The sequence below is a fragment of the Scomber japonicus genome, chromosome 8 (genome assembly GCF_027409825.1).
Source record: "Scomber japonicus isolate fScoJap1 chromosome 8, fScoJap1.pri, whole genome shotgun sequence".
NCBI lineage: Eukaryota > Metazoa > Chordata > Actinopteri > Scombriformes > Scombridae > Scomber > Scomber japonicus.
In genome coordinates, this window is record NC_070585.1 from 24260537 (window position 1) to 24283873 (window position 23337).

The 23337-nt window shown below is 40.6% G+C and overlaps 1 protein-coding gene across 1 annotated transcript in view; it reads left to right on the forward strand.

Moving 5' to 3' along the window:
• The window catches only part of fgfrl1a (fibroblast growth factor receptor like 1a), a 68406-nt gene that overhangs the window by 25480 nt on the left and 19589 nt on the right, over positions 1–23337 (forward strand). Inside the window, exon 3 of the mRNA XM_053323490.1 lies at positions 1513–1785. Within this exon, the coding sequence (XP_053179465.1) occupies positions 1513–1785 (273 nt within the window). The remainder of the gene's footprint in view (positions 1–1512; positions 1786–23337) is intronic.

Below are 23337 nucleotides of genomic sequence, written 5' to 3' on the forward strand. Positions count from 1 at the left end.
TGTTTTTAGTACTATACTTAGAGGGTATTGTTTTAACCCAAAAGGAGTAATGAGAAGCCAAAGAGAGATGTACAGAATGCACTGAACCTTGCTAACTCCTACACCCCTATTGCTCCCATCTTTTTATCTTCCTGTTTTGCTTTCTTTGTACTTCTCTCCGATTTGGCCATAGTTTATTCCCTTTCTCTCGTCAGACTAACTCCCCTAAATTCCATCCTCCCTCATTCCCTTAATTTCCTCCCTTTTTCTCTCCCTACTTTGCTTCCTCCCTCTCCCCCACCCCCCCCCCCCCCCCCCCCCCCCCCGACCCCCCTCACCATCACTCTCTAATTTCCTCCCACCTCTCCCGGTCAGTCAGCCTGCACTTCCACTCGCTCTGTTTTTCTAGTGTGCAGTTTCACAGTTGACTGGCTACTGAGCGGTCAAGGTCACGCCTGATTTTATGTCTCAACACGACATCTCAGTTGATATTAAACCCACTGCCTGAGCTTTGTGTTTGCTCCCTAGGGATACCATTGTTGTCTGTGTTAAAATGTCAAAGTTTTTAGCTAAGCCTTTATGAACTTAACTAAAGGTTAAAGAATAAGTCTTGTACGTTTCATGCCATATTTAGAGGACAATAGAGGTGAAAATGAGAGATTTGTGGCTGCAAACGAGGAAATGAGGGCATGACAGGAGAATGAAGGGCATTACGACAGGTCATTCTAACCTTGATCCCACACTTTTGCAACACACCCAAATACCTCAGTTTCTCAATTATTGTGGGGATGCAGCTAAGTATAATATATGACACCATAGCATTCTCTACCTGGGTGTATGCCAACTCTAATACAGGATTTTCAGTGTGAATGGAAATTTGGGAGTTTGTGTGAATGTGAGCACAATTGTTGATGTCTCATCTCCTTATGTGAGGGTCAGAGTGACCAATTAAGGGGAAGATATGTATGTGCACTAGATTTCCTAAATAACTTAAGTTCAGTTCAGATCTTTATTGTCCCACAAGAAGAAATTATTTTTGTAAAGCATCATAGAAACAGAAAACCATGAAAACACAAAATAATAAAAGATATTGAAAGTGCCGGTACTATAAATGCAATTCAGAAAATAAGCATGTTTATTAGAAATATAAAGTGCTAAGCTATGTGAGTGAATATGAAGTTTATAATGTAGTAGTAGTAATAGCACTTGGGATAAATGATCTGCTACATCTAATTTAAATGTCAATAAAGCAGTGTGGACACTATCTTGACTAACTACTGCTTAGTGAGTCTCATTTCTACCCAGTCTAAAACAACTATTTTCAGCAAGCAAATGTGCAAAGTTCCATTCACCACACTTGCGTGCCCTGAAATAACCTGGTTGTTGCTGCTTTCTGCAGTAATCTGATTTTTTAAACTAGTCTGACAAGGGAGTAGAGTGTTAGTGATTAAAACGATTTCTCTGAACATATCACAATGTTTAATAGAGTGTTTCATAATCTCATGACCTCTCCTTGTTTCTCCTACTCTCAAGGTCCACCCAGGGTGTCAGAACGGGTGGCTCATCGGCAGAGTGTCCGGCTGGGTCGTACCATGAAGCTGCCCTGCCCCGTAGAGGGTGACCCCCCACCACTCATCATGTGGACCAAAGACGGCCGCAACATCCACAGTGGCTGGACACGGTTCAGGGTGTTACAGCACGCTCTGCGTATCAAAGAAGTAGAGACTGATGACGCAGGGACTTACATCTGCAAAGCAACTAACGGGTTTGGCAGCGTGAACATCAACTACACGCTCATCATTATAAGTAAGTGGAAAGAAAAACAAATGAAACACCAGAACTTTACAGAATGGCACAAAATTCAAAGAAATCATAATACAAAAACACCTTTACTTCAGAGCTATTACATTACAAACTCTAATGCAGATTTGTTTTTCCTAAAGTTACATGCTGCATAACATTTTTCAAACTAACTGTAACACATTTATCAATGTCACCAGTTATACAAACAAAAATATTTTTTTGCACAAGTCTCCTGATGAAGGAGGGTTGAATTGTGTATGTTGGAGAGAGAGTAAATGTATGAATGTGAATCATGACAGACTGATAAAAACCAGCCATCCATGAACAAATCTTAAGAATTTTTTTTTTCTTAATTTCTCTCATCCTCTCTTTGCTTTCCTCCCAGTTATTTAAATCTGCTTTGGTCTGCTTTACCCCTCTTCATGATTACACATGGTTTGTGTCTTTCTCACATTATTTTCCTTTTCTTTCCTTCTTTTAAAAAAAAAGTTTGGCTCTGCAGTGTAAGTTTCTTGGATATAATTTGCCAGGTTGGATTGGTGGGGTCATTATTCAGTAATCAAGTCTGTGAGGTTCTTCAGACAATGAAGCACTGCCTTTGTCTGGGTTATTACGGTTGTGTGTGCGACCACAATTGTTTTGCTTGTGTGTTCCTGTATGATTATGAATGAGGCATTTGTTAAAGGAGACTGCTTGTGTTTGCGTGTAGGACATTGCGTCAGTGTAGTAAGGAATGTCATGTTTGTGTGTGCCTGTGTGCATGCGTGTCTCAGTCCTGATGTCACTATAAAAGAGACATTGTCAGGTCCTGTTCTTTTTTCTCTGCATTATAAACTTTCCAACTTGTTCTCCAAATGGCATTTGTCATTGTGTGTATGTGTGTGTGTGTGCGTGTGTGTGTGTGTGTGTGTGTGTGTGCGTGTGTGTGTGTGTGTGTGTGTGTGTGTGTGTGTGCGCCTCCATTGTATAAACTCTGTGTTGTTGTGGTGGTCACTGTAGTCTATGACCCTCTGGACTCTGACAACCTTGCTGCTCAAGTACAGGAGTGTGTTTCTTTCTGTGCTGGGACTCAAATATCCACTTCCCTCAACTCTTATCCATGTAAACAAAATACCTGGAGGAAAGACTGTCAGCGCACATTTACACATGCAAGTCTGTATGTGTCTGACTCTGTGTTGTATGTGTCCATTACTCCATTTGTTTGTGTATATGGCACTCTGTATGTGTGTCTGTTGGCCTACAGTATGTGTGCGTATGTGCGTGTGTGTGTGCGTGCTTGTGTGTGTCAGGTTTCAGTCAGTAGAGTGGATGCCAACATGGAGATTAAGGCTGCACAGCGTTCCAGAGAATCTGACTAAAGCATCTCTCTCTGCCCAACGTCGGCACTTCAAAGACAAGCTTGTGTAAAATGCTGGAATACAGATATTACCAACCAATATTTTCTGTATTCTAATGATTAGTGAGGGTGTGTGTTTACTTTGTATTGTATTGCCCAAGCGAACAGTCTTACACAATTTTTTTTTTTTTTTTAACCAAAATGGTAATCTTAAAAAAGCACTGCCGGCAGAAAACTGAATGACATTAGGGATTACTGAGAAAGTCTGTTCTCTTTGTTTAGTTTCTTTGTTCATAAAACGGTCAGTGATGTATGACATGAAACCAATTAACAAACATGCGTAGAGTAATTGTAAAAGAGAGATTATATTAGTTTTGTTCTTACAGATGCAGTCATTTCTAGATATTAATGTCACTTCCAATATGGACAATAAATTGGCATATTGGCAGTTAATAATGTCCTTTTATTCTCCAGTTATCATTATCGGTATGTGATCCCAAGCTGCATCGGTCTTGACCTGAACTTCAAACACGGGCTGGCATACAGAGGGCGGGAGGGTGGGGAGGGGGGCAACAGCTGCCGCTTAGGTCATCCAGACAGACAGCTGCTGCCTCTCTTTCTCGTTTTCGTTCTCGTTCTCTCTCTCTCTCTCTCTCATTCACTGTCCCTTTCATTCACTTTCACAGAAGTAGACAAACACACACATGCTTCAGAAAAAAGCAAGAGTTGTTAGGTGACTTGGTATTTTTTGTGGAACATGTCTATGTTTTAGAGTCAATGGAGGAGAGATGAATGAAGGGAGAGAGATACTGGGGACGACATGCAACAAAGGTCCCTGAACTCAAGCTACAAAGTCCACCAAGCCATCTTACTACACAAGGGTGTCACATTATTTGAATGAAAGCAGACAGGGTGTAAAAATAGTACTTTACAGATGTGAATTTTTTTTTTTTAAAGCAATCTGGATCTCAAAGGTTTATTCTATAACAAATGCATTGACAATAATCTAAAAGTTCTTAATCAAATTTACAAATAATTAGGGATCTATACATGCTACCCTTCGGCAGGCCTTTGGAAAGCAGGCCAATCAGAGCAGAGTAAGGGGGTCAAAGAGACACAAGCTAAAACTGCCTGTTAGAGCCAGAGGCTGTATTGAGGGGCTGAATTAAGGGCCAGTATAAATTAAATAAGGAGCTTTTTGAACTGTGAATCATGCAAAGCTGTTCTAGTGGAGTCCCTAGATAAAAATATAAAGCGGGAAATGAGCAAAACAGGTCCCCTTTAATGATGCACGTAAAATCTTAGAAACCTCCTAAAACATCATATCCTGGTCTCAAAAAACAAAATTAATTTAAAAAATGTGTTTTTCCACATTTTCAGGCAAAGCAACAAAACGTTTAACACAGCACGTCATATTCCCTGCATCAAGAAAACTGTGGATAGTTAACAAATGTACAAAAGCAAAGTTCACATGCAGTTCAAGCATAAGAGGCTACATCACTAATTTGCAGATTGAACAAATGGTACCCAGAAATACTCTTTGCTCCAACAGGTTAACCTTCAGAGATGACCCCTTTCTGTAATTCAAGCCAGGTTTCATGCCACAGCATCTCCTTGGAGAGGCAGTTAGCGTGAAAAGCTGTGTTTTCATAGCTGGAACAATCCGCATACACAATGATGTCTGAAGCACGGGTAGAATGGACGCATGTATGGGAGCAGTTGTCTCTGTCTAAGTCCAGTGATGTCCTGTGTTTATCAGTTTATGACTGAATGTTCAGTGTTTTCCTCTCTGATGTTTGCTTTGTCGCTTTCTTCTCACTTCCTCTCCTCTCGCCTCCTTCTCTCTGCTTTCATCTCCTCTCCTCTTCTGTGTGGTCCTGTGGTAATTATTCTATGACCGCTCCGTTCCTCAGTAATGAGCCCACACCTGCGTCTTATTGTCTTTGCCTCTCAATTTCTAACCCAAAATATCTTTAACACCTTTTTCCTGTTAGCATTCAATCTCAGCCCTCATTCCTCCTTCCTCAGTCGGCAGGCTCATTTTTCCCCCGAACCAAGTTTTATCAATATTTTCACAGTTTCCCATTTTTCCCGGACGTAATAGCATTTGATTACCGTAATACATCCACTGTACCGCTGCCCAGTTGCTGAAGCAATGGAGAGGCATTTTGTGAAGGCAGGCTTTTGTTGGCGGGGGAAATTAGAAGATTCCTTGAAATGTTTGTTCTTTTATTGTGTGGAGGTTGGCAAATGTTTGCGCGAGTAAATAGTCTGTGTGTGCGTGTGCGTGCTTGTTTATCTGAGGGCTCGTGTCTACGTAAGAGTGTATGTATGCGTGTATGCGTTGGTGTGCACAGATTTATGGGACCACCAGTAAAGTGAAACTGAGAACGATTTTTTTTTTTTTCCTGCTCCACAAACCTCGTTGTCCTTCAAAAACTGACCGCCAGGAGAGCTCTCATTTCTTCCTCCCACTCTGTATCTTGATCTCTCATTTCTTTTTCTCTCCCTTCATTCACCCTTTCTCTCTGCTCTCTGTCTTTCCTACTCACTTGCGAGAAATTTTGAAATTGTTTCCCTCCTCCCAGAAGAGTCAATGATAGAAAATTTATAGTTCAAACCAGATGTGATGACAATGGGAGCGTGTCTGGAGCAAAGTTGGGAAGCCATGCGTAAGAAGGAAGGAAGGAAGTGGTTTGGAGTTGTGTGTGTGCGCGCTTGTGTGTGTGCGCGCTTGTGTGTTGTGTGTGTGTGTGTGTGTGTGTGTGTGTGTGTGTGTGTGTGTGAGTGTGTGAACGAACATGTAAGAATGCAGTTTTTAGTTTTAATGAACATCTTCATCAATGCAGCCTTGTGTTTGAGTGCGTGTATTTGCGTGAGTGTGTGTGTGTGTGTGTGTGTGTGTGCTCGTGCAGGTCCATTCATAAGTGACTGGTGTGGTGATTTGCAGTGATTTAAGAGCTCAACCATAGCAGCTGACATCTGGTCATAATTGGAGAACAAAGAAGAAAGAGAGGCAGAGAAAGATATCAAACGTAGTCATACTGTATGTTTGAATAAATGAGCTCGCTCGTAATTTGTGTTCATCAAGCGGCAGATACATAATGAATGTTGAAACAAGAAAAACAGAAATGAAATGTGACAAATGGAAAATATATTTAGTAAAAAATTATGCTATTCTACATTTTCTCTAATAGATCGCTGCGCTTTTATGCTAGGATCAGTCCACTACTGCTGCTAAACTCAGCTAAAATCATAACTCTTAATAAATCCTGACATTACACTGCTCAGTCCTGTATGTCACGACAATTCAATGTGATGTTGCATGCGGACTAAATGACTCACAATTGTTGCTTCAGTCTACTTTTGTTTTACTATATTATTCTTTCTCCATTTAACTGTACTACATGTCTGAGACTGCAGCTGTCTTCCGGCCAGAAACTAACACATCAGATCATGTTGCAAACCAATATCATCTCTCTATCCCTCAGTTCCTTCATCCCTCCCTCCATCCTGATACCTCCTTTGTTTTTGTGTTCTCAAATTTCCAAGTTTTTAATTGAGATATCTGGTGCCTCGTCTGGAGAGGATGTAAAGGTGGCCAAGGTTTGCAGGCTAATTGGTATGAGTCATACACATACAGAGATATATGAGTGTGTGTGATTGCATAGAGCCTCACACACACACACACACAAACACACACACACACACACACACACACACCCTCACCCACCTTCCTACAAACACATGAGCCCATCTGTGTCTGTCTTGCCGTGTTTTTCCAAATATGTGTGTGTGTGTGTGTGTGTGTGTGTGTGTGTGTGTGTGTGTTGTGGATTTAGCATTTCTACCACCAGATTCTTCTGCTCAGGTTACACACGGCGCTCTCTCACTAATGGCAGAAAAATGCATGGAGTGAACACAGCGCTGCAGCTCGCTGGCTTGAAGGAGCCGCTCTGCTGGTGTTCAGTTAAAGGTTTGAGGCCTCACAGGGGATTTTTTTTTGAAGGGATGGAGGGTGTGGGGGTGGGGGGGGGTGTCTCAATCATGATTTACAGAACATGACAAAGACGTTATTTTAAAAAGCTGCACAGAAATCATCGAGTGGTTTCCTCTTGAACTATATTGTTGCTTAAACTAGAAGTTTCTCTGTTCTCCCTTCCTTGTTTTTACCTGGATAAAAAATACCAAAGGTCAACCGACAGCTTCTTTGCCTTTATTTGATTCGATAATACAAATATTAAATACAGTTTACAGTGTTACATGCTTCCAAACTTTTCACACCATTTTTCTTATTTCTGTTCTTTTTGTTTGTAACAGCAAAGCATTACACATTTTTATAGATACATATATACATATATGTTAAATCAAATCTGATGAAAGAGGTGAGTCAAATGTGATATCTGTTTATGTTCAGATCTTAATGTACAGTATGGTGTTCCAGCATTTCTAGAGGAAAGAAATTGTTTCACATTGTTTAAAGATTTTATTTGACAGTTAACAGTGAGAGGTATTAGAAACAAGGATTCCCAGCCAGAATTGATCCAATTGGCACAAAAAGCATCTTGGACAAGCTACTACTTTTTGAGGGCATAACTGCTGCACCACAGGGCAGAATGTGACAAGAGCTAATAATTGCATTAAGATGAGATGGATGTGCAAATGTCATTCCGTGCTGCTCCGCATCAGATCTGTGTTAACCACATAACGCCCTTACAGTGAGTTAGGTAAAAGTTTTCCTCCGGAAATCAGGGTTGCACCCTGAAGTAACAGAGATGTCAACATACTGGCTCATATGAAACCGTGTGTGGGAATGGGGGAGAAAGAGTGGAGTCAAGTTGCGAAGGCTGTTTTGTGCCTTGTTGTTGAGTCCAGTCGAGACAAACACACAGTCAGATGCACAGAGATATATTCGTACCGTATCTTTGAGCATATATCAGCAGGGCTGGACAGAAAAACACTGGTCAATGCACGCACCTACACACATCACAGACAGATGTGAACAACATGAAGATGCACACGCAGAGATAGGAGCTTTCACTCACACATACATGCACACCACCACACACTCCTCAGGGGCCCTGGCCTCCATTTCACGGCTGTCCCACATCCTCTCGTTCTGCCTCGTTTCACTTCCAGCAAAGAGACGGAAAGAAGATGGACAGGAGGGAGAGTCAGAGAAAGAAAAGAATAGAACGTCTGTTTTTTTCCTGGCTTCAGTCTGGAGAAGTCAACAAATCTGAAGACCAAAAAAAATATAGAAGTTTTGGAAACGCATGTTCTAACAGGTCGAGATGGCGCGATTAAATCTTAAACATTTTAGGGAGAGAGAGAGATGTGTATCTACTGTATCAATAGAAACATAGAATTCCATCAACAGACTGAAGAAAGCTGAAAACATATTATTGTGTCCTTCACATTGATTGGTAGCCTGTGGCAAGCGCAGTGTAATTATACCATCACAACAAACAAGACCAAATCATAGCAAATCATGCAGAAACAATGAATTATTGAGGACCTGAAACAAGAAGAGAAGTGATTTGTGTTTTACAACAAGAACACAATTCTACATTCACAATCCTCATCCTCACCCTCTCTCAGATTCTCTCCTGCTGTCTCCCTCTTTCTTTTCCCTTCCCTTTTACCCTTCTAATCTAACTTCTTTCACCCTCACACCTGAGATTGTCTGTCTTCCCTCTTAACCGCCTCAACTCTCCCATCATTTCTTCCTTTCCTCTTCCTCTTCCTCTTCTCTCCTCTCGTATTCCTCAGGCTCCACCAGCCGATGGAAGATGTCTTTTCTCTGAAGTGTCTTTCAGATCCTCATTCTCCCCCCTTCTGTTTGCCTTCATGCTCCATTTACATTTGAGGGTGTGTGTGTGTGTGTGTGTGTGTGTGTGTGTGTGTGTGTGTGTGTGTGCGTGTGCGTGTGCATGAGTGAGTAAGTGAGTATGGGCCACATCTACTGATTGTATGCCAAGCAAATCTCTCATAGACCCCTAATGGATCTTAAATACCCTCTGCTAGCTTTGACTTCAATTCTCCATGCTAGATGCCATCTGTCAGTCAGCAGGCCTTTTCCATGAGACCTGAGCAGTGAGTCATTCTTAAAAGAAAATCCACCCAAAAACAGAAGTCAGGGACACATTCCCTATGATTCTGGAGAGTTTAAATGCTATTATCTCTCAGTGAAGCTTGAAATCTCTTCAATTTAGCCTCCCAAATTACATTCCTTCTCTCAAATCTTCCTTCTCCTCTAACTTAAGCGCACTCTGATGCTACAGAGTCTCTGAGTCCGACACATCTTTGAGAAAAGTGTTCACATCTGCTCTCAGCTTTTTTCTGCTTGCAGCCACCAGTAGAGCTTGTTCATTTTTTTTTGGGTGGATAAAAGTAATTACTTAATAGAAATAGACATAGAGGCATTACAAAGTACATGCATCAAGTCTTGGTTTTAACAACAAGATGTCATCTCATTCTTGCTTTTTGTTTTGCCCTCTCCAAATTCCCTTGTGCCCTTCTCTTCCATCCTTTTATAAATTCTATTTCAGGGTGGAATTTGCCTTTAACTTCATCTGCCAGCTGTTTCACTCTGGGTTTCCACAGCAACTCTCCGATTGCTAATATGAGGTGTAACTTTACTTCTCATTGTGTGTTTTGGCTGAGTGGGCATCCTTTTAGTAAAAAAAAAAATAAGTATAATAGGTTACAAACGTAGCAGAATTTAACACGGGTCATTTGGTGGACTATTACTCATATCATGAAGTACACTCTGTCCCCAAGTATGAGTAAAACTATGTGAAACTGAATATTTGAGGATGTGGGCTGCTTTAAAATATCTCGGTTCCTCAGTTTGTTTAATGTAATTAAGACCTAGTTTCTCAGTGTGAGTCCAACAGTAACAAAAGCTGAGAAAGGGGGAGGCAGAGAATGAAGCGGGTGCAAAGAAAACTGCAGAACTATGAGTGATAATGAGGGAAAGTGTAATCTGGCCGGCTGGTGAAAACAGAGCTGCTGAAACAAGTTATTTGAAAAAGTTAAAGTATGTATAAATATAAAAGAATAATAACAAATATTGATCAGTTATTAGGGCTGGTAATCAAACCTCTATTGCAATTTTGATGCAGAGTAGAGTGTGTCATTGCCAGCGGCTTTTACATATAAAATAGTTTTTGATTTTTTTTTAATTGCCAACTTACTTTAATTCTAAGTAAGTTCTTAAACAGCTGCTTGAGTTTAGATATTCAAGTAATTTGTTGTAACTTTCTGATAACAACCAAAGTGAATAAGCTACTGAATAAGTGTGATGTATTAATCTCCAGACATGTGAAAGGCATCCACCATTCCGCTCAAGGAGACACTCCTGCTCTTAAAGTGGTGCTTATGGAAGATGTGTCCTACACCCCTCACCCACCACCTCCTCACCAGCCCACCTACAAGAAAGGAAACGAGGTGCTTCAGCATCCTTAGCTGCAACGACTTCACATTCTCACGGCAGAAGGGTTAACCTCTCCAAACCTCATCGATGCAAACAAACAACACAAAGTGCAAAAAGTTATTGGGAGGAGGGGGTTGGGAATGGAGGAAAGAGGAGAAGAGGCAAGAAAGACAAAGAGAGGAGAAGATGATTAAAGAAGAGATTCTTTAGATTAAAGAAAGGAGGGACAGACAGGGAGCACAGCAGATGGAGGAACTTAATCAAATACCCAAACACCAAGAGGAGTAGATATAGATGGATGAGGCAGAACCTGAAGAAATGGAAGCAAATGGAAATGATGATAGAAATAAGAAGAAGATATTGCAGAGGAAGTCAGAAGAGATGGAAGAGCACAAAAAAGAAAAGAAGAATGTGAATGAGCGAGCGCGGGTATTCGTGTCTGATCAGAGCAGTTAGCAGGGGTCCTGTGTACTTCTGAATAGACAGCTTAGTGGCCATTATACGGTGGAGGATTAGTCCTGTTCACTATTGTTACCCTCAGGAGGCACCAGCACACACACATGCACACACGCTCATGCAGGCACAAAGACATACATGCAAGTTTGCTTCCTATTTCTTTCTTTGACTCTTTCCATTTCATACACTACTTATTCTGTATTACTTTATGTCTCTATCACACAGACTAATGCACCCATAATTTAAACACCAATACACACACATACACACACACACATGCACTCTGCTTCCAGCTCGCCCCCCACCCTGTAACTCCATAATAGGCCAGTCTATTGACAGACCTGCTTGTTCGCTGAAGGAGTCTTTTCTCATTAGGGCTGGGATTTTGTCACTGGCCCTGCAGGCTCCATTGTCCCACTTAGAGCGTGTTATTAGGCCTTCCCGCTGTAACAACCCCCCCTGTTGAATAGACCTGAGAGGAGTGGAGAGCTTACGAAGGGCAGAACAGGGTCTGGCAATTAGCAAAGACATGTTTGAAGAGAGGAGGGAGAGGAGAGAATAGAAGAATCAAGGAGAAAGAGAGAGCGGACCTGCGCTACAAAAAGGCTTCTTTTGAAGTTTTAGAAACTTTTGTCTGCTTTTTCGCTCTTGCGCCGTCATCAAAGCCAAAGACTGGTTCTTCAACACGCAACCTCCCTCCTCCTCCTCTCCTCTCCCCTCTTTTTCCTTTTCTTTTCCCTTCTCTCATTCGTTACTCTTCTCCCCGCAGAATGCATTTGTGTCAGCGCTCAAAAGCCCCTGTATCTTCTGCAGCAGCTTTGATGTCTTAATGACGACGTGAAGAGCGAGTTATGCTCCGAGATTCCCCCTTCATTCTCCTTTTGTCACTCTTCAGATTCCAGCAGTTACATCTGGCTTTTCTAATCTCACCTCACTGACAACAAGAAGGCGGGATGCAACGGAAAAACCGCTCGCATTCAGAGGGGATGATAAAAGTATAAAAAAGCAGCAGGCATGGAAAAACTTGTTCCAATTATCAAAAGGTTTATCACAGTTTCAGCTATGTATCCAAACGCCAGTGTTTTATCTGGTTTTGATAAAACCTTGTTGCCTATTCAATGTTTTCTTGTCATGTGGTTGTGGGAGGCGGGTAGACTAAACTGGTGTTTAAATCTGCCACTGGGCCATATCTCAGCCCCAGGAAGTTTGATAAAATGCTTTATCGCTTGTATTTTTAAACATTAACATAACTGAGGTGAAGAAAACAGCTGAAAAAAAAAATCATGATTAGAGAAAATGACTGCTGACTGAAAGGCTTTGTGAAAGTTTACAGTGAGTAATTTGAAACATACAATGTCACCGTAAAACAAGACATGAGTTTCAACAGACTGGTTTTGTTCTGAACCATCAGGTGCGTGTATGTGTGTGTCTGCATGTACTTACTTGCATAATTTCACTGCATTCCATCGCATTATATTTCACATAAATGCATGCACAATATGTTTTTGCTGTGTTCTCTAGATAAGGTGTGTGTGTGTGTGTGGTGTGTAATTTTCCCCATAGTTCTTAGGCAAACACTGTGATGGTTCTGCGGCGCCTCGGCTATCAGCCTGAAGTTTGATCAGTGTGACAGCATGCTGAAAACTGATACACACACACGCACACACACACACAACCATAATCTCTTCTCCGCATTTCTTTGTTTTGACTCTATTTTGCATTTGTGTATACGTGCGTGTGTGGTATATTTGTAGATTTTTGATCATTTGTACTCTGAATGTGTATCTCTGAGTCAAATTTCATTGATCGCACATCCCTTTGTGGCTCATTCTGTATCACGTACACCAAATTCTCTGTTGTTTAAAATTCCTTTCAGCTCCAGAGGTTTTGAGATGTTAACAAATCATCGTCCATGCTTTCATTCAAGACTAATGTCCTCAGACATTTTCTCTTAATGCAAGCGCTGCTTTGATAGGCGTTCTCAGCGCTTCATGCCAACATTCGTCGGATTTAAGCCACCGTGACGAGTCGAGTGTGTCCTTTTCGTTTGTGTGCTGTAACTCCTCCTGGCCCCAAGACCAAAGCTCTCACAACAAGTGGAAACAGAAGTATGAAGAAAAGGAAGAGAGAGAGGAGGATGTGTAGATGCTGTCAGGCATGTTGTTAAACGACGAGAACAAGCCACAGAGTTAAGCCCCTGTCAGCCCACGCAGACCTTCCTCCTCCTACTGTACTACTGCTTGTTTTCTGCATCTATCCATCTGAGACTCAGAGCATGTGATATCTAAAATGCTACTATTTCACAAACTAAGAAATACAGCATTGTGCTTACTTTCTGAATGTATCCTGAGGGGATTTGAAAGGATTTGGCGAGTCTAAATGTCCTGAAATTCCCTCCATCCGTAGATAACCTTGCAGTGACGAGATCTGCATGTGACAGCAGCTATGTGTGTTGCCTGTTTACACATAAACACATCTGACATCGAACAACTGGCTATTGCATTGTGTTACCTGGTTTTACCCAGTTTCAAAGGCTATACTTGGAGCAGGCATGTGCCCATACAATCCTTGGCTAAAAGACCTACCATATGTCAACAACAATGTAAGCAAGCAGGATACAGCTTTTAAAAATAATGCACTATTATCAATCCACAAACAGCTCTGAGTAACACAAATGCATGATGAACAAAGCAGGCGTCGGGGTTGAGTCATGTTGAAACACTGCCCAGCGGTGCATCATGATGAGTGGGTTAGTTTTACATTGTTGTAAATAGTTGTTCATCAAAGACAGCCTGTCAGCATGTAGCCTCACACAGCAGAGCGTGCCAACATCTTTGAAGTTAAATAGGAGAACCACATATTCTCAACACACACACTTAAACACACACAAGGGCATGTAAACACACATGTAAGCACACTCATGAGCATGAAATAGCTCTATGAGGGGGGAAAAAATCATACACAAAAATCATCATATGCACAAAGCAAAAGCTCATACACACACTTGTTCACGTGCATATGACATACTCACACATAAGAGGTTCAGTACTTGCTTTGAAATGTTACTTGTTTTAAGGCCTGGTTACATTCCAGCAGGGATCACAGTGAAATTTAATGTGAGCAGAGTAGCAGTAGGCAGATGGGGGTCACATAGTAGTCCGTAATAATAGTTTATATTAATCTAAATTATATAAGTATCTTGAGAATAGCAACTGGATGGGTTTTACCGCATCAGAGAGGTTGAGGAGGAGTATGGAGTCATGTATAGAAAAATATATGACACTTATGACACGTATGCTCAGGTGTTTAAAGGCCTATTCAGCAAGACCAAGACATATTAGTGACATTTATGTGATTGTTGTACATTTGCAGGTATAATTGTGGGCGATGAATTGATTCCACTAGTCAACATACCTGCATACATTTCTAAAAATGTATACACTTCAAAACTGGTACATACACCATAGTCCAAAATAATACATAAATGGGAAAAATACAATGAGAGTATAAATGATAAATGTTTTCTCTTTGTCTGCTTCTACAGTCATTTATACACTATAAAGGACTTGGTTTTTTAACAGTTGAAGGCTTTTTATCGTGTACCTTTGTTTGTTTGTTATGAACTTAATTTAGTGGCATGGTTTATCAAGTGATTGGTTGATCTGTTAATCAGATAAGGCAGAAAGTGAAAGACAGGAAAGGCATTTGATTTAAATCTCATTTTACAAGCCATTGAACAATAAGACATCAGGGGTGACAACAGAACTGTCAGCATTAAGAGCTTTATGGGGATATAGTAAAGTAGTTGAGATTTAACAGGGAGAGCTTATGGAGTTTGTAGGGAACCAAAATGAGCTTTGTTGTTTTGTCCACCACATGTGGTACCAAAGCAGCTATTATCACACCTCTAGCCTGAGCAGTGAATGGATTCAGGAATTTAGGATGAGTAAAAGGTCAAATAGGGAGAAAACTACTAAAGTACAAATAAGTAAATATTTAACTGGAGTATAATCTGATACAGAGAAGAGCAGGGTGGGCGAGAGAGAGAGAATGATTGAGAGTTCAAAGTGCTGAGCTGAGGCTGGTGGTGTGAGTTTCAAAGGCGGCGCGTGGCGATGGATGTGAGAGATTCGTTAATTCAGCAAAGCGAGCGCTGCCTTGATGTTTACTAGAGTTACACAGGCAGCAGCTGGACATGCACACACACAGGAACACATACAGTACCTACACACACCATACACGCGGTTGAATGTGAGCGATTGCTTTGCATTCAGGCAGGTTCACACATAAATGCAGACAGATGCACCAATGTACACCCTGAACAAATACACACTGTGCACATGCATGGAAACACATGATCATTCAACTACACACACTTAATAGCACACATATTAATTAACATGGGAACCCACACACAGATACATGCTTCAGCTTCCTAAAAGTAAACACACATACACTACACACACAAATATACAAATACATACACTTGCATTCAGGAACGCATGCGCATTTACACAACTGTTGCTGTCTCCATTAAAATCATCAATTTACAACCTGGCACCCTTTAAGTATAAAAAGATTGGCCAAACATCTTTGCTTCATAAGACAACAGGGCAGTTAAACAATAACAAACGTAACTTTTCTGCCTGCTGGTTGCAGAGGGGCTTCACATGGAATAGAAGCAACACCTAACTAATGGGGACATCATCTATTTTTGGGATATGACAGCAGTTTTTATACGGCAGGATGGTTTGAGGTTGGAGCAAATTGCTAAATATATCTGACTAAATGGGCAGTGCGCCTACTGTACTGCATCCCACATGCTTCTGAGCATGCAGTAATATTTTGCCTTGCTAATTCACAATACAGGGTAAGCTTTGCTTCTTGAACTTCATGGCTCCTAACTCCTTAAAACAAAGCAGTGACTTCTTTCAATTCCTTGTAACTTGTTGCATTTGATCAGGATCATTTTGGAGGCACTGTGCAGTTAAATAATCTAATATTTTTGCACGAGGAAAAGCAGACAGTTTCAACAATCTCTCAATATCTTGTTTGTCACTGTACAGAATCTCTGTTACAGTTCTTAAGGTTGGCAACTTCTGACCATGTTCTCCCACATTTCCCAGAGTGTCTTTCAGTAACACTCAGTGTTACTTCTCTGACAGAAGGGTACAATAATAACTAAGATTGGCCTATAGAAAGGGGTTTTAGGATGAATGAGACAAGACTTCTTTTTTTTTACTTGAATTGGTGAAGTCAATGATTTTATTTTAAGGGATATTGTCTAATACACACCTGGTGGACAGGTGCATAGATAAATGAAGTCATGCACAAATCATGCAGTAAACGTCTGCACAAGATAACTGAAAAAAACATTTTGTTGACAGACCTTCATCCTGTAAATATGAATTCTATTGTAGTGTATGGATCCTGAGATGCATTGCTTGTCTCATCTGTGTCTTTAATTAGGTGTTGATAAGGTTCTGTACATGTTTGTGATTCTACTTTTAGTAAACATTGTGCTGATGATTCTTCAGGGTGGGATTTGACTTTAAAACCATGTCTCTTAAGTTCATATAGAGCAGTTCGTATCTGGAGTTCTTCACTGACTGGTTTGCAAGTTTTGCACTTATACATGTGAAATTTTCTTTAACCTACGTGTACTGTACACTCACCCCCCCCCCCCACACATACAGTCTGTTTCCACTTCTGTGATCTCAGAGCCCCCCTGTGAGCAGCGGACATGAAGTAATTCAGTAATTCCATTGAATCATTTCTGTCCTTGACTGGATCACCTCCATCATGTTAATCTGCCGGGTGGATGGTCAAGGCTTTAGGCTGCAGTTATATGTTAAGCCAGGTTTGTGTGTGGCGCCCATGTCGTCTCCATTTTAGGCAAATCTCAGTCTGCGTTACACACTTGACCCTGCTGCTCTGATAATGAAGTGTGAACAGTGATGTAAAACAGCTACGTGAACAAACAAAAGCATACATGTAGATTAATACAACAAGCGCACACATACACATGCATGTGGAAAAGAGAAGGAAGGCAAACAGGCTAGCTACCTTACTTTGAGGCTGAGGCTTAAAACAACAAAATGAAATTAACCAGATGCTTTTGTTTTACAAACACATACGCATATATATATATATATATATATACATATATATTAACACTCACACACCCCCACACACAAAACCCGATCCCGAACTGTATGTTTTCAGAACTCATAAACCCCATCACTGTGTGACGTTTATGAGCGAGTGCATGGAACCACTTGTGCCTCATGCCTGTATGTTATTTCATCGCTCTGTTGATATTTTACGCTCTGACACAGTCCACGTTCAGCATTGGATGAGCCCGTGGTACTTCATGTATTCTCTCACTGTTGGTTTTCTCAACATTTTTCATGTCGTAACCAAACCCAGACCTTGTTGTTAACCTAAACCTTACCGCCAAGGGTAAATGGCCCGTGCCTGGCCACAGTGTCTGAAAAAACACTAGTGTTGAAACTGCAAGTAACTCTGCTGGAAAATGGATCTGGACTTATTAACGCCCCATAAAAACGTGGGATGTTAATCACATATTGTGTATTTGGATAATATCAGATGGAGGTTGAATGGGGAAGGATTTGAGCTTCGTCAGCTGGAAGTGCACAGTTGAACTCCGTCTTCCTTCCCCTCGCTGCTGCAGTGAGGCAGCTGCTTCCAAAAATATTAATTGAAATACTTGGAGTCAGAATCGGTTTATAATGTGATCCTTTATTGATCCCTAGTGGAAAATTTCCTTTTTTGCCTCCTTCCAGGGAGGTCAGGGGCCAGGGTTAGTAGGAGAGCAGGTAGGGATTTAGTTTCTTGCTCAAAGGCACCCAAAGGAAAAATCCACCTTAAAACACAGTTTTTGGACATGTACATTACATTTCTTGGAGCATTTTCTTGTTTGGTGTTGTAATGTTCCATTTTCTTCCTTGGGCAATTGGCCCACACGATTACAGACTATTTTTACAGACTATTTTCAAGTGTCATCTCTAAAAGTTAGAGTTAGTATCCTGGATGTAACTGGATACCCGGCTCAAAGATAGTGCCGGGTTTTTTCTTGTGGTTGTTCAGTTGCTAGCAATCAATGACTAGTTGGTTAATTGATTAGTTACCAACTATTAAAATAATCAGTGACTGTTTTAATAATTATTTGTTAGTCAGCTGTGTAGTAAACTAATTATGTTTGTGTTGTGAATGTTTGAGGTTGTCAACTGTGGGAAACAATGATTAACATTTTTCACAATTTTCTGAAATTTTTATGGATCAAACAACTGATCAATTAATTGAGAGAATAATAGACGGAGGAGTCTATCATGAAAGTAAATGTTGGTGGTAGCCCTATAGCAATCATCTGTAGCACTGTCCGATCAACAGCAAACAAGTGTGTGAACAGAAGTCACTGCAATAGTTATTTTAAAAACTGTAGAATAACTTAAATGGTCGGCAAAACAATATATTACATTTATCTGCCAGTCCATTGTAAATTATTCTGTTTTATTTATATATACCAGAACATATATAAGCATTCAAATTAATAATATTTATGCCTTTAAGCAACAATATTTGTTCATTTAGTTGCCATAATGTTTTATTGTGTCATTTTGTGAGACTTAATTATTACATAATTATTAAACAGTACTTTGTTCTTGATGCTGCTATCAAAATAACTTCCCTTCCAGAAAATGGGAAACAACAACATGATGTCAGACTGATTAATGAAGTGAAAAAGTGAAATGTTTTTAGAAACTTTCAGCCAAGGGAAAATCTCTTTATCATGTTTTGTCGAGGGACTGTGGTCTTATCTCTTCAGTAACATATGAGGTTTTGGAATGAAGTTTGACTTTATTCTGTTCATCCTGACTCAGTGTGGATAAGAGCGCTAACAAGGTGCTTAAAAAGTAAATGTGAATTAAATCAGAAAAGGAAACTGATGGGGTGAGAAGGGAGAAAGCAGTACAATATATTACAGCTGCAGTGGATCTATAAAGTTAGAGTGCTGAGGGGTCTGGAACTATTTTCAGCCTGTAGGGGTGGTAGATTTTACTTCCTGGAACAAAGTTATATTGCTAAGCAGCTTTAGCCAAAACTTTGCTCCCTGGCTTAAATTAGTCACCTGGAAGCGTCAGCTTATTGAAGATTTTATCAGGAGGAACTGAGAACTTTTCAGGCTTTGCTGTTCTCAATGGCATTTTTTTTTTTGTTTTTTCGCTTCTCCAACACTAAGCCAATTATATTCTCAAGATAAAACTTTACAGTTACTTTGCAAAGGGGTGAAACACGAGCACCAGATGTTTTGAGCTGTGATCATACTAATATTTACGACTTTTGCCATAAAACTGCCTGTGTGCATGACGTTTGTGGCTTCCTGATCGAACACACACATGGTAGCCTGCTGCGCTTATCATAAAACGCACACACAAACATCTTCTGTTACACACATTATTACAGCTGAATTAGTGAGTGACAGAAAGATACTCACACATTTTGTTTTTTTATACAAATAAAGACAGTAAGTTGAATATAAAATGTCAATCAAAGTGGAGTTGATGAAAGATTGACATGGAAGATACGAGCGGTCTCATGGGTAAAAAAAAAAAAAAGGTATGTGAACAAAGCGTTTAAGATTGAGCAAAAACAGTATGTTGCTAGTGTTTTTTAGACGTAAGACAGTCGAGCTCTTAAAACATTTTTTATGTATTTGATACTGTAATAGAAGTGGCTTTTGTAGAAAATGAGGTGATTTAATGTACGTCATCATTCCTTGTTGCACACATGGAAAACATGACTTCAAAGGAAGTTTCAGCAAGAGTTGGAGAGAATTACTGGTGAGCAAAATGTCAGTGGATTGATGGATCAATAAGGCAATCTGCAACCAAAAACCATGTTACTGTAAAACAGAACCTGGGCCCATAATATGAGTTTACTTGTATGTTTAGACTTTAGACGGTGTGTTCCTGGTCTAACTTAGTGACTGACAGCTGGACAGACAAACTCAGACATGCGGCTGCCTGGTTGGGAGACATGGCCAAGGCCAAAGTGAATGTAACAGGCCTGACACAGACCAGACTCACACACATACACACACACACACACACACACACACACACACACACACACACACACTGAAGCTTAACCTAAGAGTGGAAAACAGCACCTCTGCGTCCTCAAAGTATGACGCTACATTATTTTTTCCTCTTTATGTGTGTGTATGTGTGGACAGAGTGGAAACAGCAGGTTGCTTTTTTTCATGACCATACAGTCACCCACCTCCCTCATGCGGCCACTCATACCTCACACACAAACACACACACACACAGGTGGCTGTAATTAGTGTATTGAGCCCATTCATGGCAGAGGATCAAACTGCGGTCTGTTCAGCTTCAGGAAATACTGAGCTCTGCTTAGAGTTAGACACACACACTTACACACACACACACACACACACATACTATATATGCATGCACCTTCACTCTTTATTTCTCTTTCTCTGTTTCTAAAATGATGCTGGCATACAAAAGGTTTCCCCTGAAAATGTTTTTGTTTAGTCTGCAAGTGAGACAGAGCTCCATTTGACTTCACTGTAGAAACTCACACACTTGGGCGCAAAGTGTTTACTTCTACAGGCAGAATACACAGACAGGAAAGGTGGAGAGCTGGGATTATGGGTTAGATAAGCCTGACGTTTTCAACATCTCCAGTCTCAGTAAAGCATACACACATTTGTTATTTTGCTGCAGCAGTAAGCAGAGCTTTCTCAGTGGGTCCAGCTGGGCACAAGGTTAGAAAAGCAATAATAATACTTTGGGAGGAAAGGCTTGTAGCTCCGAGTGGTCAGCCTTTTATATTGATGACCAGGCATATTTCTCTCTGTGTGCCACTTTTTTCACTTTGTTACGTATTCAGACACAACTAGAATTATAAAAAGATTGTATCGCTTTTGTAATGAAAGTTGTTTTATCATGTGATAGAAGGACAGAGTTAGTCCGCAGAGTGAGTATTGTTTTAATGAAGCAATGGTTCAAGGTTTTGTGAGTTGTTGTCTTTTTTTTTTGCCTAGTGAAGACATTGATGGTCAAAACATTCCCTCACTAAACACTTAACGAGCTCTTTTATCCATTGTAGGCTGTCTGTGTGTCTTCCACCTGCACATAACTGGACTTGGACGTAGATGTATAAAATATAAAATATATAAAAATTATCATTAACTGTTGGAGTTACATCAAACAAGCTACTACATTCTCATCTGGTCAAGGAGGAGTTTTGAATCCAGGGGCTTCCACTCACTCTTGTCAGCAGTCCAGTACATTTTTGCTTTGCAGCTAAATTACAGTGCGTCTTATGCAATCCCGCTCTGGTTGTTACAGCTTTAGACAAATTCTTTAACTTTAGACGCTTCTGTCTGACCCATTTAATGCTTTGCAATCACTCTTAATGCAACATGATTCAATTATGAATTCAGTGTTACACTTTTTGTTGTGAGAACTGATACGAATCGATGAGGACAAACTTTTTAGATTCCACTTGCTCTAGGAAAAACTGAAAACGGTTACTCTCAGTTTCCAAGACTACACGTCAACTGCACTACTGATCATTTTGTTGTTAGCCATAATAAACAGTTCATTTTAGTCATAACTTTTCTCTTTTATGTAACTGATTTTAAGATTTCACTGAGGTGATTATGGTACATTAAGCATTCTTAAAAGTACAAAACCTGAGTGTCAGATTTTTGGATTTCAGTGTGCATTTCAGTTAGCCATTTGAACCTCCACAAATTGTCTAAACGTGCAGTAACACACACACATTCACGACTGCTTAAACCTGCCTTCTCTCTAAACCCCTTGCCAACAAAGCAAAGAACGCTGGGTAATCAACCATATACCCAGGTGACTATACAAAATAGTTTCTGTGTACAGAATATGTTTATGTATGTGTGTGTGTGTGTGTGTGTGTATATGCAAGTCAGTCTGCATGTGTGTGTGATTTGCACACACATGTAGGTTTGTACCAAATAGGTCAGAAAGCTGGAAGCAATTCCCAGCCGAACGTTGACGTGTGTTCATCATATTTCAGAGAGGCTGAGGCCAGAATGGTACAACGTGTAATCACATTTGTAAATAACATCGTAAAGTTGCACTCGTAAAAAGTTTGTTGTTGTCTCGGACTCTTGCAAGGGGTCCATGGCAAGAGGAGAGGGGGAGCGAGGGAGGTGTGGAGGCAGAAAATACTGCACACAGGTGTGTGTGTATGTGTGTGAGTGAGTGTGTGTGTTTGTGTGTGTGTGTGTGTGTGTGTGTGTGTGTGTGTGTGTGTGTGTGTGTGTGTGTGTGTGTGTGTGTGTGTGTGTGTGTGTGTGTGTGTGTGTATGTGTGTGTGTGTGTGTGTGTGTGTGTGTGTGTATCTCCATGGATATGATGAGAGTAATGAGATTAAATGTTCCAGACACATTTCAGATAAAAAAGATGTTAACCTTCAGATGATTTCTCTCTCTCTCTCTCTCTCTCTATCTCTGTGTGTGTGTGTGTGTGTGAGTGTGTGTGTGTGTGTGTGTGTGTGTGTGTGAGAGAGAGAGAGAGAGATATTTGGTGATTTAATAAACTTTTGAAAATGTCATCACCTCAAATACACATCATTAATGTGCTGGGAAGCTGTTAATCTGTATTGTAAGCCAGCGTTGTCGCTCAGTTGTAGCAGTTAACTGTAGCGCACGTTTTGTCTGTTCTGCGGCTACAGTTAATAAATCTCTCTCTGCACTGCCTTTTTCTCTCTCAGCCTCCGTCTCTCTTTCTCTCTCCAGCTCTGTGTTTTCATCTCTCTCCTGCTGCCTCTTTGACCTCTTCTACAAGTCCGTCAGATCCCGTCTTGTTCCCTCTCTTTCTGTGTCGCAGCCTCTTTCAGTGTCTCTCTCTCATGCTGTTAATGGAGGACTGTGTAGCAGCACAAGTTATAATGATTTCCATAAGGCTACACAGCCTCTCCACAGGCGAGAGAGTAAATCACAGTGACGTGTGTGTGTGTGTGTGTGTGTGTGTGTGTGTGTGTGTGTGTGTGTGTGTGTGTGTGTGTGTGTGTGGACAAGGGGTCTTTAGAGTAATGTACACGTGTGCATGCATGTGCGCACATATAGATAAACTGAGTCTTACTCCCCTGAGATTACGACAACTTTAAGCTTAAAGTTTGACTTTCATCTTCTGGACCATGTGTGACAATAGGTGTTTGATTCTTCATATGTTTATTGGTATTTAGATTTTAGGTAGATAATAAATTGGTTTCTTCAAGATTTTTTTCA